This window comes from Gossypium arboreum, chromosome 8, assembly GCF_025698485.1.
Source record: "Gossypium arboreum isolate Shixiya-1 chromosome 8, ASM2569848v2, whole genome shotgun sequence".
In the NCBI taxonomy this organism is placed as follows: Eukaryota; Viridiplantae; Streptophyta; class Magnoliopsida; order Malvales; family Malvaceae; genus Gossypium; species Gossypium arboreum.
In genome coordinates, this window is record NC_069077.1 from 129997096 (window position 1) to 130015079 (window position 17984).

Below are 17984 nucleotides of genomic sequence, written 5' to 3' on the forward strand. Positions count from 1 at the left end.
AAATCTAAAATACAACTTAATAAACTAGGATCTGTCATGTCATATTATCAAGAATAAATTAAGAACAAAACTAGATGCGGAAGCGTACCTGAATCCATGGATTCCTTAAAACTTTCTGGATTTTGGGGATTTGATCTTTCAAATTAGCACACAAGAAATTCAGAGAATATTTGCTCCCTCTTTCCTAATAGTGGGATCTTAGAAAATATATCTTGTGTATAATTTGAGGAGCATAATCCTAATATTTATAAGCTTAGCATATTAGTTCTAATCAAATTCTAATTAGCTCATCATTAAATAGAATTTAATTAGAAGAGTATCTACACATATTTGACCCATATTTTATTTAATAATTAAAAGCCTAATAAAATTCTAACCAAATTAAATCACTTTTAATTTAAACTAATCTATCATGATAGTAAAAAATAACATGTAATTATCCTTATTATATATGTAATGTCCAATTTTCTAACATATACCCCTCGTTAACCCTTAAAAAACTTGTGATCTTCAACCACAAACCAGCTTCCCAAAACATTGCTTTCCACCTCCATGATTTAAAAAATTGGAGCTATATAGCCTTCATTATTTTACCCACCGAAACCAGACAAATTGTACTGTTTAAATGCATTTTAGATTTTTATGACCATACAGTATATTAGTGGGTCAATATGGTAAATAGACGAAAAGCGAACAATTACGTGGCATCCTGGGGTGGCAATAACTTTACATAAAGTTGAATAAAAAATATAAAAATTAAAAAAGCCCGCGACCTAAGCCTAAAGCCTCTCTCGAACTCACGCCCTTCCTTTTCCGAATCTCTCATAACAAAAAAGCCCCTGGAACGGTTCCTAAATTACGAAATTAGTAATCTCAGAAAATCATTGACGAGAGTAAAAAGGGAAATCCTTTATTCTTCAATCGATCTACCTCACTGCGACTTGGCGAAGAAACTAAGAAATTAGAGAGCTCCAAAAGCAGCAGTTGATTAGTTAGCTGGAAACCTGACGCCATGTCAACGGGAGAAATGGTTTCCCGGTCACCTCTATACAAGCCTCTCAACCAGCTCACCGAGGATGACATTTCTCAGGTCACTCGCGAAGATTGCCGCCGTTACCTCAAAGAAAAAGGTCTCTTTCTCTTCTTCTATTTTTTTTTCCTTTCTGTTTGCCTCTTTTGGAAAGTGTGTGTGAGAGTGTGTGTTGTTTTTAATTTTGAAATCCTTTTGTTTTTCTTTGCTCGTAGGGATGCGGAGACCTTCGTGGAACAAATCGCAGGCGATTCAGCAGGTCATCTCACTGAAAACTCTTCTAGAAACGACATCGGATTCTGAAGCTGTCGAAGCTTCCAAGAAACTTCACGTTCCCTTCCCGCAAAATCCGCCTCGTGTGCGTGGAATTTTTTTATTATTTCCTATAAATATATTTTAATTTTTTTTTTTGTGTTCGAGGCATGAAAAGCAGGACACATATCTCTGGAACTTTTCTCTTTTAGTCAAACCAGTTGAATTAAATAAGAAATTTTGCAGTTCGTTTCTGATTCGACCGTTCAACCGAATGAAACGACACGGCATAAAGGGATCTCGGTCCCGGTAAACGAATCCGTTCCTCGCATCCGTTCAGATCCCTCGGAATTCAAATTTTCCGGCGAAAATTCCGTTCAAACCGCCGTCTCTGCTAATGATTCTGTTTCTCCAAGGTTGTTTGTTAAATTTACTCTCTGTTGTCTCCATGTTCTAATAACCCTAGTTTTGCATGGAATAAAGCATTTGACCTAAGTTCAAACCATCTGAGGGTCTTGAGTATCCTTTTCTATAGGAAATTAGATCCAATATTATTTTGATCAAGCTTGTTCGTGACTGAATGTTTCTAGAGTCAACGGTATAAAATCATCATTTCAACGTGAATGGAACGAGAATTTGCACATGTGCACGGATATCTGCTTGGTATCTTACTTTTCCGGATTTTTTGCTTGCAATTATTATCAAGTCTATCGGTCAACAATAACGGCTTTCCAATCATAAGTCCCCCCCCCCCAAACACTATTAGACGTACAATCTGGACGATCCTATGAGTTATTCACATTGCTATGCAATAAAGTTCTAACCATAAATTTGTGTATAACTAGATGGTGCATATTTGTGTCACAAGTGGCATGGGATGCATGGGGGGATGGATGCTGGTATTAAACATATGTTAAATGAGGTGGTGTTACCCCAACTGTTGATTTATTTAGTTTGTAAGTCATAACAGTGTAACTCTACAGGGATCTTGATACTACAACTGTTATAATAGAGTAGTTGATTGGTCTCACCATTAAAATGGAATGATGTTGTAGATATAAAAGAAATGTTAAGTTACGGGCCAGAGTATGCACTGGTTGGATTGCTAGACTAGCATCTTATATGCTAATTAGAGCACTTGTTTTTTGACTTCTTACAAATTAATGGCTTTTCCATGGTTGTTATTACTTCCTGAAGTTCTTAGACTGAAGAATTCTCAACTGTCCAGATCTGCGAGTGTAGCCAAAGAGCCATCAGGACAGATGACAATTTTTTATTGTGGGAAAGTGAATGTCTATGATAATATACCTGGTTGTAAGGTCATATACCTTCCAATTTTCTTTGTAGTTCAGACATCAGAATAGTATCTCATTGTGTAAACAAATAGATTTACATTGGTTTTGCAGGCGGAAGCAATCTTGCAGTTTGCTGCAAGCCCAGTCTCATTTCCACAGGAAACTCTAGTTGATCAAAGGACCTCGCCATTGTCCATTCCATGCCATGTACAGGCTGCAGGTGATAAAGTAAGCCAACGTTCACCAGGGGTTATATTGTCATCAATGCAAGCAGGTACACTTTTGGGTTGAGTTAGGTGTTTTTAACTTCCGCTTCATAAATGCATGAGATACCAGGTCTCTTTCCGTCTCTGCTGAGTGCCATTTGTAGTTTGTGTGACTTGGAGCAGTAAAAAGGAGATAAAAGCAAAACTATGTTTCTGCATGACCGAACGTGTTTTAGTTTATAATGAGTCACATTATAATCCAATGGTAACTATGGATGTTAATTTACTAGGTTGATTTCAAGTTGCTGCTGAAAATGGATAAGACGTAGTGGCTAGGTAGCAAGATAAGTTCTCTTCTGATTACTTACATGCTACTTTCATTTTCTTTACAGTGAAGGTTGCAGAAAACTGTCGATTTCCTCGAGATGACTGCAATGTATCTTATGAAGACAGCCTTGGTAAATGCTTCCTTATAGTAATTTCATAAATCTCTCCATTTCCTTTAATGGGAGGGAGTGACGATGCATGCTTCTTAAAAATTTCCTATATCTGCTTTACATCTGTGCTTAGCACCTCTCTATGATTTATGGTTTGAGGTAATGGATTTGCCCTTGTCATTTTCTGTCCATAAATGCTGAGTAGCTGTACATTGGTCTTGATTAGATTTTAATTTTGGTTTAAAACTTGTCTTTTCAGCATCAGGCTCTCTGCATTGGACAATAAACTGTGTATCTTTTAAGTAATTGAACTACTGCAGGTGCAAGTGTGATGCCATTCCTCGATTTAGTGAATTATGATTGAACCTTCTCCTTTTTCTTTAGTTCTAGTGCTCGGGATCTCTATGTTGTCTATACTTCTTATCATCTCCATATGATGTTAATATTGCAGCCTCCAGGTGTCCCTCCCCCCCATCCGTGTTTTCCTTGTTTCATGTGCCCTTTCTGCTGGCTGTAACCTAGAAGACCAGGACTGCATCTGTTTCCGGTCTTTTTTTTGTTATACTAATTGCAGTTGCACACAAGATATGTGAAACTTTCCTCCTGATTTTGATCATGGTGAGAACTGTTGTTTTAATGAACTTATGAACTTGGTCCTGAGCAGACTTGACAGCATCCAAACATGTTTTTTTTTTTTTGGATCACATGAATCCTGCACTGCTTCTAACTATTTGAGAACTGCAGTTATAGACCCCCCCCCCCACCCCCAAAACCAAAATTCTCTTCCTCAACCAAGTTTAGGTCTACAGTCTACACATTGCTTGTCTGCTTGGGTAGATATTGCTGATATTTGACCTACAGCTTTTTGGGCCATTGACGGCATGATTATATCCTGTTTCTTGTTTCTTTGATATGAAATAGGACAGTATGTTTTCTTAGGCGGTGTCCTACCATGATGGACTAACTGACCTTGATTCTGGACCATGACAACTTTGAATGGACCTTTATAAAATCTCAAGGTATACATGTGTTCTGAGAGCTGATGTGGTAAAGAAAAAGAAAATGTCATTTGGCATGCATTTTCAGTTTTTCTGTTGATTTAGTTAGCTAAAGCCATCTGCAACCTGGCCTGCAGGTTTGTTACAGTTTTGGCTTATTAACATCTATGTTGCTCAAAGGGTTCATTTTTCTTGAAGCGCCCATGTCCAACACTCATGTTTGACGTATGGATATGGGGATATTAACTTGGAAGGATCCTCCAAATATATGAAAAATCTTAATATCCGTTTCAGATACGCACCTGTAGACAACATTCATGCCCAAGTCTGAGTAACAGAGATTAGCATTCTCTGAATATTGCTTTCTATTACAATATAGCGGAACAGTAGAAGCAGATTGTCACTTTTGGTTTTTATTTATTTAGGAATTGGGAACATAGTTTGCGGCTCAAGACTTATTTATTCCTCAAGTGAAACTGGATTACGAGTTAGAGTTATTATTATTTTGTTGATTCTTGTTTTAAATCTGTTTATAGATAAAACATTACTGAAACTGATACACTGGAAAGCTCATCTCCGTGATAAAACCATTTTTGGTTTATGGTCATTAAGGTCATTGATTAATCTAGCAATTAATGAATGACAAGAAAACAATCCACCATGGTATTTGCCAAATGTACAAGATGATGGTGTTTTTATGTGCTGATGATATCAATTTTCTTGTAACTTGCTTTCAGAAGGTGCCACTAGCAGAAACGCACTGTTGCAAAGATATCTTGAGAAAAAGAAAGACAGGTATCTTCCATGACATATATTTCCCTCTTTAGAATTAAATAAGTACACAATCTAGTTTGCTTTGCTGTTTGTTTCTCATATCCCTGTTAGGTGAAGGTTTAAGAACAAGAGAAAATTGGCAACATCTTCATCTCGTACCTTAGACATCTACTTGAATCAAATGGGGGATCAGTTCTCAAATGAGCAGTCGAAGCAAAGTGAATCATATTCTTCTACTCAAGCTCGACCACCTCACACACCGCTTTGGTGCAGCTCCATGGAAAATCTTCCCAAGATTGCCAATGTCACTACTCATCCTGATGGCAAAGGTGACAATTTCTTATCTCTTGCATATCATGTCTTGTCTTTATGCGATAATGGGGTTTGAACCTTGGAAATCCAGGAAAATTTTGATATGAATGATTATTAGCTCTCCTCCATGCTATATGATATGCGAATGTCCCATTCCAAATGCATATAACTGAATTTGAAAATGCCACCACAGCGCAAATTTCATGATCATTCTACAAGTTTCCTGTAATATTTAGGTACATCGCCTATCATAATGTGTAACTTGGGTTGATCCCAGCCACCGGAAAGGAAGAGCTATTGCTTGCTGCTGGTCTTGCCTGGAAAGATATCCTTGGGCTTTTGTCATATCATAAACTTCTTTTATAGCTCAACATATTTCAATTTCCTGTACTAAAACGCATCATATTTGTACAATCGACTGGCATAACTTTAATGAACTGGTTTTGGTAGACCAACAAATTATCACTTTTCACTCCATAATGTATAACGATTTCACTTTTTTCTACTTATTTTACAAATTATCATCACATGGAAATCGAAATAAACGAGATCTGATTGCCATATTGCAGATATATTCGAAGTATGATGTTGGACCAGCATTCAGCGATTATAGCCCATGTTGACATGGATGGCGCTGGAGTGCCGACAGAGTAGCTGTCTTCCTTGTAAGAGTTCGTAGCCTTATGTTAAGACATGTTGTATTTGTTGCGGCCATTATTATTAATCTAAATGAGGAATTTAGTTCAGGTTAACTAACAATCAAAAAGAAAAACGTCATTCAATCCGCTTCTTTCCAGTTTACAAAAAGTAGAAAGTGATCCTAGTGGAATATGAACCACTTGCATATTAAATTGCCCCCCAAGATAACTCTTTGCTGTGCTGGTGTTATGTGGGTGGTTTTAATTTGTAAATAGCGTAGATTCCATTGGGAATGATTCAGTAATGTTTATCTCTTGATTAGATAAGGCGATGGTTTTTTAAAAAAGAATAAAAAAACCGGCCACGAGGCTACGACCCACTGATGCAAGCCATGGTGAATGTGATTAATAATTAATCAGTGATGTCATGTCCTACTACAAGTGGCCTAGGCTACCTCAGCCTCACACTCTCGCATCTTACTATGAACCGAATTATGGCTTCTGTTAATTCATCCCCTCTGTCTTCTTGTGTTTTTCTTTATGCATGCTTTTCCGCTCACTTAAAATAATAATAATAAAAGTGGGTCCGTTGTTGCTTTTGTGATTAACATGATATGCCTTTCAACCTGTTCATATTGCACACCATGATTTTGATTAAGAAAGCTACCGAAGTCTGGCCTTGCTTTTACATTGCAATTGCATCCCGAGTCTACCAAGTTTGATATAATAATAGGGGTTTCTTTTTATACCAATACAATGTATATCAGTATCTTTGAAAATTGAAATAAACAACCATAAAATCTCTGATTACGAAATATATATTAAAGAAAGATTTTGAGAGGATGGGAGTGGGGGGGAAGGAATGAATTGAATGAAAAGCCGAGTAGTACAGGTTATGAATTAATTAGCGTGGGCAGAAGGATTGGATAATCACTGTGATGGTTGCATTGTCTTGTCTTTGCCTAGCCCATAGTAGTGAGATACAGAGATACGTATCAGAGGAACGTCATTTCCAACAGTGGTAGTATCCTATTGTATTTAATTTGATATGGACCTTTGAAAAAAACAATTTTATTTGGGGTTAGTATGGTTATTGGTGTACTGTGTTTAAAAAGAAGGAAAGAAAGGAACAAATATACACTTAAAGGTTATTTTATATGGCAGTTTTGTTTCGATTCCCCCAAGGCCAAAAGCACCGCCACATGCTTTATTTATTTATTTGGTATAGTAAAGAAGGGGAGGAGCATGAGCATGTGCGTGCGTATTTCCAGGTATTGAAAATAATTCAAAGGTCTAACCAAAGTCAAGCCTCGAAGGGGCAAAGGGAAATGTTGGTTTTTGTTAAATAAAAGACATTACATTAGTGGCTGTGAAATGCATCTCATCACACCATGTGACTTCTCCACTACCACGCCACCTCACCTCCTCATGTCTTCTATTTAATATTCAACCAAAATCCTGCAACTCCATGTTTTTCTTTTACCCACTAAAACCATTGTATTTTTATTATCTAATTTAAATTTTAAATTATAATATAATATTTTTAAAAATTAGTTATAAGAATTAATTGAATTAATCATGTTGAAATTTCCAACATTTCAAGTCGACTAAAATAAAAACAATATAATTTAAATAGTTTTTTTGAAAAATAATTATTGGTAAAGTAATAAAATGTAAATAAGTTTATTGACGAGGTTATGGTTGTGTTATCTATATAACACTATTAATATATTACTTTTGTTTTATAATTTTGAAAGATTTTCAATTTTCAATTAAGTTGATGTCGATTAACTTACGATATTAATTCAGTTAGATATAGATATAAATAAATTAAAAGTAGAAGGAAAACATTCATTGGCGTTCCCTAAACATTATAGTTTATGTTTAAAATTATTAGCATTACATTTTTAAAGTTTATGATTACAAAATTTATAAGATGAAAACAAATATATATATATATACACAAAAATTGAATTGGCTTACATATATAAAACATACTATTCATTAATCTTGTAATTTATCTAATACTATATATTCCTATGAAAGAAATACAAAATATGGAAGTTTTTATCAAACAGAATACAATAGAATGGAGGATACCAACTTTTGATTTAACGCAAGCAAACACACGATTCGTCATTATTTGGCTAATTCCGTTGTTTTCCATCAACACGACGTCCTTTCCTCCTTTTCTTCAATTCATCTAATTTATTATCATTTCCGGACTCTCATGTGCTCATTTCTGTCTTCAATAAATAACGGTAAACTTCATTGTTACAAACTAAATGATGGGGAAGTTTTTGTTTTTAATTATTTAGTTAAAAATTTTATAATTTGGTAAGTCATTATATTGTTAAAATTGATATTATATGATTTTTTCTGTTTGTAACTGTTTGTACCAATTGAAATTTTTTTTTCTCTTCTATAGTTCTTTTATTATTATTATTAAACAACTTTGGATGTTACAAATATACAAATTAAAATTCAAATAACTTTTTTCCCTGATCTCTGACACTGAACATTAGATCAACTTGAATTTAAGGCATATTTTCTACTCATCGATGGGTACTGTCATTGAATTGTCGCTTAGAGCTTGCTGGCGAAACATTTTTAAAAAAAACTTAATAGCCCAGTGACTTAATTATTTTTTTTAATAGTTCAGTGATTTAAATAAAAACTTTTGAATAGTTCAATAACCAAATTTCAACTTTTTTTAGTTAGGTGACCAAAACGAAAACTTACCCATAATTTAGTAATTAATGGTGTAGATTACTTGAAACACTCCTAACCCGTATCCATCGCCGAATCCGGGTTACAAAGAATTACCGGAGTTTACAAATCCAACAGACAGAAATTTCAAACATTTCATATCGTATAATATTCAGGTCAAAAATCAATCAAACTCATGCATATTGTCCCTTATTCGAGCCCTCGAGACCCAAAATACGTGTTAGAAACAAGTCAGGACTAATTCGGAAACTCAAAATTTTTGAAAAACATAGAAAAATTTCAAAGCTGCAGGGGTCACATGGTCGTTTGGTCTGGCTATGTGAATCACACGGTCAGGAGATACGCTCGTGTCTCAGGCCGTGTAACTTTCTAACTTGGTCACACAGCCAAGTCACATGCCTGTGTGCTAGGTCGTGTAACCTTCGAAGTAACCTCACACGTCCGTGTGCCAGGCCATGTACTAGGCCATGTAATAGCCTAACTTGTAACCCTTTAAAAACTACAGGCACACGACTGAAACATACGCTTGAGTCTTAAGCCGTGTGGACAAGAAAATAACCACTTCCAAGACATTTCTTTCACTCTTTCAAGCATAAACCTACAAGAAATTTGTACATGTATACAAGGGCTTTAAACATACTCCAATTATGCAATGAATGACTAATCTCAATACCAAATGTTCATACAACCAATATGTCAAAAGGCACCTCAATCATCAAGCGTCAACTTATATATATATATATATACATGAGCATATTTGTTCAAACCTTAACCATACATATCTAATTAATCTTAATACTATTTCCATGCTATATCAAAAATAATCTCACTACATTTGACCACATTTATACCATATACCAACTGACTTGTTTCCATACCAATACATAACACAATTGACACATACCAACCTTATCATATTAGGCATACCATATTTCAATCATGCACATCTATTCAAGACTTTTCCAAAACATTCCATGTCTTGGCCATATTGAGATCGATACAAAATATACCAACTTTGGATATTTCTAAACATGCATCAAGTTGACCATATTAACCATAACCAACAATATATCAATAGTACCTTAAGTACCTCAAATTCAGGGCAACATTTCATGCCATAATTATCAACCAAAATGACATATATATACCAAATTCACCAATTAAACATTAGACATAATCCACCTACACATGCCATTATAACCTTAACCAAGATATCAAAATCTACCGATATAATCGCTGGATAGTGTGATAGATCCCCGACGAGCTTCCAACCCGATCGAGCTTCCGATAATCTGTAAAGTAAGTGATAAACAACGACGTAAGCAATGAATGCTTAGTAAGCTCGTACAAAATTTAAACATAATATTCCAATTCAATAATAAACTTTATATGATAAATATAAGCTATATCAATACCTCAAGATTTATCAACTACATAACCACTAATTCAATGAGTAAGTCTATCAACATCGTATATCTGTTCATTCCTAACATATAAGATTTTATAAAACATTTTACACCATCATTAACATTTTCATAAAACTACGAATAACTTCCTTTACTTACTTTCCATTCCATTTACTAAACATAAACTTAAATAACAACATCAATTAACTAGTTAATGTATTTATTCATAACATAAGTAAGTTCAACCATAACATACGTAATTTCTCATACATAAGTACTTTATTCAACTCATCAATCCCTTTTTCATCATATCACATTTCAATTATGAATTTACTGTTTCATTTATATAATACCAGACATAAGCATATACATCAATCATAATCTCAAGCTTGAGATAAGCCTAATCACCATCATCAAAACACAAGTTAGTGCATTTATGTATATAACTCATTTTCATGTTTCAAATCACTATCCCATTTTCAATTCTCATACAATATCATCTAATATCAATCATAGTACCGTTTTATTTAATTACCCCTATTAACACGACTCGGACTCGGACGAATACACGGATCCAACCAACACACCCAGTTTAGCACCCAGCTTCTTTAATCCATTTAATTATTTTTTAATTTATAATTCAACTTTCTCCCTCTATACAATTTAGTCATTATACGTAATTAATTTTAATTCATATAAATTCACTTAACCGAAACCTAATTAACTACACAACTAACTTCGTAAATATTTATTAAAAATATTTACGAGTCCGTTTGTACGGGAGCAGAGTCTTGGGGAATGCACTTTTTGACACCCTTGACTATTGAGTCGTTACATTACCCATAAATTAATTACCTGTTTAGCTTAGTTATAAAATTTATTAAAAACAATCCTTCAAAAAAATTAAAATAAAATTTGTTTAAAGTAAAAACTAGATAAAATTATATAAAAAATTTATTATAAATATAAACAAGACATAATGGCTTTTTGGTCTTCCAATTTCATTAACAAAGTCATGTTAATCCTCCATTTAGTTTTTTTGCCTCTTTTAGTAATTAAACTTACATTTTTTGTCAAATCACCCCAAAATGGATGAAAAAATTAACGTTTGTTAACTTTACCGATGTGGCATACACGTGGATTGCCACGTTTATGATCAATATTTAATTAATTTTTAAAATTAAAAATATTTTTAAAATTAAAATCATTAAAATTATTTAAAAATTATAAAATTATAATTTTTAATATTATTAAAATTTTAAAAAATTAATTAAATGCTAACATGTCATCCACATGACACTTCACGTGTAGTCATAAAATTAATAGATGTTAATATTTCCATCAATTTTGGAGTGATTTAACAAAAATATATATTTAAAGATTAAAAAGATGAAAAATTAAATTGAGGGCTAAAATTACTTTATCTTATAAATAAAGAGTACATTTTTCTCCAAAGTGAAATTAAATACAAGATAATATCTAATATTAAATATATTCATCAATTAAATAAAAACAGTTAGATGGGCATAAGTTAGAAAATTTAGCTGAAAAGTGAAAAACAAATATATAATATAAAGTTATTATAAAATAATCAAATAAAAACATTAAAAAGTAAACAATAAATCAAATCAATAGAGAATTTTTTTTGTATCTCTTTTCACTCATACAAGCGTTCTATTTATAATCCATTGTCATTCAATGCAACACATATAAATGAAGCTTACTTTAAGTGCTTTATTAACACATACATTAAGCAACTTGCATATTTAATTTCATAATGCATGACGGGGTTTTATCTTATAAATGAAGGGGTTAGAATATAGACACCCACCTTTATATATTTGTAGCAGAAATTGTTTATTCACTTACTTTTTTTATATTTTCCGTACATTAAAATTTTAATATTTTTTAGAAAACTAAAATAGCTTTAAGCGACACTAATAAGAAAACGCATTAATTCCTTATACAACCAATATAATCTGCCTGAACTAAATCCCGCACTGAACAATGTGGTTCTTCAAACACTTACACCTTTGTGAATCTTGCAGCTGTAACATTAGCCATATGGTTAGCAACTGCATTATGAGCTCTTAGAATATGGCGTATACAAACCTTCCAACTTAGATTTATCATTTGATGAATAAAGCGTAATTCCATCATCTTACCATTAGCTACTCCACTAGCTACAATCGTCTCCACAAAAAGAGTGTAACAGCCCATTTTTCAGTGAAATCGGAATAGTGGTTTCGGGACCAAAAATCCGACCCAAAAATAAAATTTATTTTTATTTTATTATATGGTTTGTATTATGATAGACATGTCGTGTGAAAAATTTGATACGAAAATTTTGTCGATTAAGTGTTTAATTACAAGAAGGACTAAATCGCATAAAATATGAAAGTTGAATTCTAGTAGCTATAAGGATTGAATAACTATGGAATTCAAATCTAGAAGTCCTTATATGGTAATTAGACCATTAAAGAAGTATATAGATTTTTTTGATGACTCATCCATGAAAATATAGAAAAGGGCAAAGATTAAATTAGAAATTGCAAAATACTTAATTAATTAAAAGATGAAAAGAAAATATCATTTTATTTTCTCATCATCTTTAACCTAAAAACACATCGAAAACCTAGGAGAGAGATAAGAAACTTTCAAAGACTAATTGGGTAAGTTTTCTTGTCCTATTTTTAGTAATTTTGATATTTTTAAAACCGGGATAGTTTAATCTATCTATTTGAGGGATTAATTTGAAAAGTTATCAAGGTATGAAAATGGGTAATGGATGAATGCTGAAAATTAGAAATTTAGGGTAGAAAATGAAAGGTTGTTGATAGATAAACAACTTTTACAAAGTGATTTTGATGAAAACATGATTTAGGGATTAAAATGTAAACTTGTGAAATTTGATGAAAAATTCTAAAATTTTATGAATACATGTGCTAAAAAATTTGTAATGGGATTTTTTTTAAGCTTGGACTAGGGAGCAAATTGCACAAGTTTCATTTTCCGGGCCTAGGGATGAAATTGAAATTTATGAAAAAGTTAGGGGTAAAATGGTAATTTTTCCCAGGATGTAAATTGAGTCCAAATAAATATGAAATATGTGAAATTGATGATTAAAGCTATTTATATAGATCCGGATAACACAAATTCGATGCTAGATCAAGGAACAGAAAAGGTTTCGGATTAGTAGATTTTATACGCGAACAAGTGCCGAGGTAAGTTCGTGTAACTTAATCGGGCATGTAAATATGTTTAATTGAATGTTGTGTTTCTATGGAATGTGATTTATATTAATGTACATTACTTGAATGCTATAATGAGAAAATAAATACATGCTTGATATGGTGAAAAAAGGGTTAAATCCCGATTGAATATTGAATTCCAATAAATATATGCGCTTTCCCGAAATGAATAAGGTCTTGCATTTTTTGTGGACGGGATTTAGCTCGAACGAGTAATCTCATTGACCTTGTTATAGAAAGGATTTGGCCCGGATGGGTAATCCTGATATAATACTTTTCGAGCATACGTTATGATTAGGTTTAGCCTGGACTGGTAATCCTAATCGAGCTCATCTGAGCATACGTTATATAAAAGATTTAGCCTGGACTGGTAATCCTGTTATACGATATGTGGCTTGAGAGAGTGTTTCTTAGTTAAACGCCCTAATGGGTACCCTTGAATAAGAAAATTTACGGATTATTGACTCGTACACTTCAAGTGTACTACTTGAGCATCTATCGAAATTCAATGATTCAAATGACATATAACTCTTGACATGGCACGAGAATTTTGAGATGGAATGATAATGTCTTGAAAGAGTATTGCATGGTGAGCTCATTTATGTTACTTGATTGATATGAAGACTTTGGTGACTAACATGTTTGATTGAATGTATGTGTTTAGACAATTTAGCCAAATGGATGGAAACATGATATTGTATGCTTAGATTTAATAAATAGGATTGGTAAGTTTAGTTTCCGTTACACAAACTTACTAAGTATGTAATGCTTATTCCATTTTTTTTTCTTGTTTTATAGTGCTCAGAAGCTCGTGAAAGTTGAAAGATCATTGGAGCATCGTCACACTATCAACTAGCTATCTTAGGTATATATAAGAGAATCACTTTGATATAATGGCATGTATAGAATAACTTGGCCAATAGTGGCTTGAAAATGATGTTTTGTAACCTAGCCATTGAAATGGCTAGTAATGGTTCATTTTGGTATTACTAAGTAGGTTATTATGATATATGTATATACACAAGTGTTATGTTAAGTATATGTGATCAAATGTTATTATTGCCTAAGTTAAACCAAGGTAAGTTTATAAACATTTGTGCTTCTAATGATATGCCATGTTGAATGATAGAATTGCTTATTTTGAATGCTTGATATGATTGGTATTGGATGTGTGTTTCAAGTGCAGGTCATGGGTGTGATTTTGGGTGAGAAATAAAGCTAGAAATAGCTTTATTTTGTCTACACGGGCAGACACACGGGTGTGTGTCTAGATCTTGTGTGACATACAGCCTGAAAACATGGGTATGTGGTTAGGCCGTATGTCCCCTGCACCTTAATTTTGAGAAACAGAATGATTAAAATTGAGCACATGAGCAGAGACACGGGCGTGTGTCTCAGCTGTGTGTGCTACACGGCCTAAAACACGGACGTGTGTCTTGGCAGTGTGAAACCTGCACCTAATTTCGAATTGAATTAATTAACCACACGGCCTAGCACACGGGCGTGTGGTATGACCGTGTGCACAAGTCAGAGAGTTACGCGGGGTCGAACACGGCCTCTAGTATGGGCGTGTCCTTCAGACCACACGGGCGTGTGAGCCCTGCACCTTGAAATTTTTTTATAACTTTGCGAAAAATTCTTAGAGCTCCTGATTAAGTCACGACTCGATTCTAATGCTCGTATTGGGTTTCGAGGGTCCAATTAAGGGACGTTTTGAATAATCTTGATAAATGAATAGTGATTTACATGAATTATTTGTAAAATGTTCTGAAAGTTTTGGTAATGCTCCAAAACCTTGTTCAACAATGGATACAGGTTAAGGGTGTTACATTTAGTGGTATTAGAGCTACGGCTTAGTCGATTCTCAGATTTAACGCTATACATGCCATTATATAAATTGTGATAGTGTGATGACTCCTGATCATTTTTAAATGGGTTTTCATATAGTAATGTCATTCAATCGAGCTAGAGTTGAATCCAAGGAAGTTGAGAGCAATGCTTCAGCTTTAGTTTAAAGAGTTGCGTCTGCGTCTGGTAGTGAAAGGCACGTGTCTGAGGGCCCAAGTGAGGAGGCAAAACAAACCTTCTTCCAAATGATGAATGAATGGTTTACACAATACTTGAGAACAAACCCTGTTGTGCAACGACCTCCCCCACTTGGTCCTCAACCTGTTAGAATTGGTAAGCCTCCGATAGATAAAATCCATAAGCATGGGGCAGAAGAATTCAAAGCTAACGCAGATGATGATCCGGAAAGGACTGAGTTTTGGCTAGAAAATACCATCCGGGTTCTTGATGAATTATCCTGTACACCTGCTGAGTGTCTGAAATGTGCAATATCTCTACTGAAAGATACAACTTATCATTGGTGGAATACCATAACTTCAGTAGTACTGAGGGAGAATGTCACATGGGAATTTTTCCAAGCTGAATTTTGGAAGAAGTATAAGTAAGAGATTTATGGATCAGAAAAAGAAAGAATTTCTAGAGCTCAAACAAATAAACATGACCGTCTCCGAATATGAACTAGAATTTGTTCAGTTGAGTAAATATGCCAGAGAATGGGTTCTGACCGAGGTTGAGATGTGTAAACGCTTTGAAGAGGGTTTAAATGAGGATCTCAATTTATTGATTAGAATTCTCGAAATAAGGAAATTTACGGTGTTAGTCGATCGAGCACACAAAGCTGAGGAATTGAGTAAAGAAAAGAGACAAGCTGAAAGAGAGGCTTAGGTTTCTAAAAAAAGAACTATGAGTAAGTCACAATCATTTGCTTCTAAAAAATTAAAGAAGTATTATGATCGTGTTACCACCTTTACGGGATATTCTGAAAGAGAGTAGGGATCTCAACGTTCTAACCCGAGGTCCTCATCTCTGTCTATGACCAGTGTGGGTAGTGTTGGTACTCCCAAACTGAAATGTAAACATTATAACAAATTTCATCATGGGGAATGCCAGTCTAGAAGTGGAGCTTGTTTCGGATGTGGTTTACTTGAGCATTTTCTTAGAGATTGTCTAGAAAGAGTTGAAAAGGAGATAGAACCAGCTCCAAAGCCGAGTAATCCTGTCTCGAGGGGCAGACCACCCCACCATCCCGACAATGTTGGTGGTAGTCGAGGTACTACCAAGGATACAACAGTTACATCTGAGGCACGAGCACCTGCAAAAATATATGCTATTCGTGATAGAGAAGATGCCTCTGCACAAAACGTCATTATTGGATTTTCCCTACTTCATACTAATATTACTATATTGATTGATCCTAGTTCCATACATTCATGCATATGCACGAACCTAGTGTCTGTTAAAAATTTACCTATTAAATTTGCTAAATTTGTGGTTAAAGTTTCAAACCCCCTGGCTAGTGTGTTATGGTGGATACAGTTTGTAAGAACTGTCCGTTGATGGTATAAGGTTATTGCTTTTCAGCTAACTTGATGTTATTGCCATTTGATGAATTTGATGTGATCTTGGGAATGGATTGGTTAACCCAATATGATGCAGCGGTGAATTGTAAACAGAAATATATTATATTGAAATGTCAGAATGGTGAATTGCTTTATGTTGAATCTGATAAACTAGATGGATTAGCTAATGTTATTTTAGCAATATCAGCACAAAAATGTGTTAGAAAGGGGTATGATGCTTATCTTGCGTATGTGTTGGATACTAAAATATTTGAGTTAAAGATTTAACCAGTGCTAGTATTATGTGAATTTCCTAATGTATTCACAGAAGAATTACCTAGTTTACCACAGGATAGAGAAGTGGAATTCTCTATAAATCTTGTTCCAGGAACGACATTGATATCTATAGCACCTTAGTGCTGGAAGTACAGTTGTAGGAGTTAATTGATAGAGGTTTTGCTCGACCTAATTTCTTACCATGGGGTGTGCCAGTTCTATTTGTAAAGAAGAAGATGGATTGTTGAGGCTGTATATTGATTACAGATAGCTCAACAAAGTTACAATAAAGAACAAGTATCCATTGCCTCGTATTGATACCTTGTTTTACCAATTAAAATGTGTCACTGTATTTTCGAATATTGATCTCCATTGTGATTACTATCAACTCCGGGTAAAAGAATCGGATGTCTCAAAGACAACTTTTAGAACTAGGTATAGATACTATGAGTTTCTTGTGATGCCATCCGGCTTGAGAAATACACCTGCAGTGTTTATGGATTTGATAAACAAAATTTTTAGCCCGTATTTGGACAGGTTTGTGGTGGTATTTATAGATGATATTTTGGTTTACTCTCGAGATGAAAATGAACATGCTGAGCATTTGAGAATAGTGTTGTAAACTCTACGAAAGAAACAAATGTACGTCAAATTCAGTAAATGCAAATTTTGGCTATAGGAAGTTAGTTTTCTTGGGCATATAGTATCTGTTGAAGGTGTCAGAGTAGACCCGAATAAAATTTCAGCCATTGTTAATTGAAAGCTATCGAAGAATGTGTCTGAAGTCCAAAGTTTTCTAGGACTAGCTAGTTGCTATTGGAGATTTGTTAAAAAAATTTCAATAATAGCTTCCCCGATGACTCGTCCTACAAAAAGATGTAAAGTTTGAGTGGACTGACAAACGCTAGCAGAGTTTTGACAGATTAAAGGTTTTATTGATCGAAGCACCTGTGTTAGTCTAGCCTGAATCGG

General features: G+C 34.1%; 1 protein-coding gene across 3 annotated transcripts; it reads left to right on the forward strand.

Annotated features, from left to right (window-relative positions):
- Window positions 1-749: 749 nt before the first annotated feature.
- On the forward strand, window positions 750-6269 carry LOC108470245 (protein TIFY 4B-like). Of its 3 annotated transcripts, none has more exons than XM_017771531.2 (9): window positions 752-1130; window positions 1246-1388; window positions 1529-1698; window positions 2511-2601; window positions 2689-2851; window positions 3176-3241; window positions 4956-5013; window positions 5110-5321; window positions 5874-6269. In XM_017771531.2, exons 1-9 carry the CDS (start codon window positions 1013-1015, stop codon window positions 5888-5890), a joined length of 1038 nt encoding a protein of 345 aa, XP_017627020.1. In that variant the 5' UTR covers window positions 752-1012; the 3' UTR covers window positions 5891-6269. The 3 variants fall into 3 exon arrangements, with proteins under 3 accessions (XP_052887825.1, XP_017627020.1, XP_052887826.1); XM_053031866.1 differs by having other exon boundaries at window positions 4959-5013; XM_053031865.1 differs by having other exon boundaries at window positions 750-1130; window positions 5110-5903.
- The last annotated feature ends 11715 nt before the right edge of the window (window positions 6270-17984 follow it).

Coding starts and splice junctions, on each gene's coding strand:
- LOC108470245 (XM_053031865.1), top strand. CDS start 1,013: ATGTCAACGGGAGAAATGGTTTCCCGGTCACCTCTATACAAGCCTCTC. Junction 1,131..1,245: donor CCGTTACCTCAAAGAAAAAG/GTCTCTTTCTCT, acceptor CTTTGCTCGTAG/GGATGCGGAGACCTTCGTGG. Junction 5,014..5,109: donor CTTGAGAAAAAGAAAGACAG/GTATCTTCCATG, acceptor TGTTAGGTGAAG/GTTTAAGAACAAGAGAAAAT.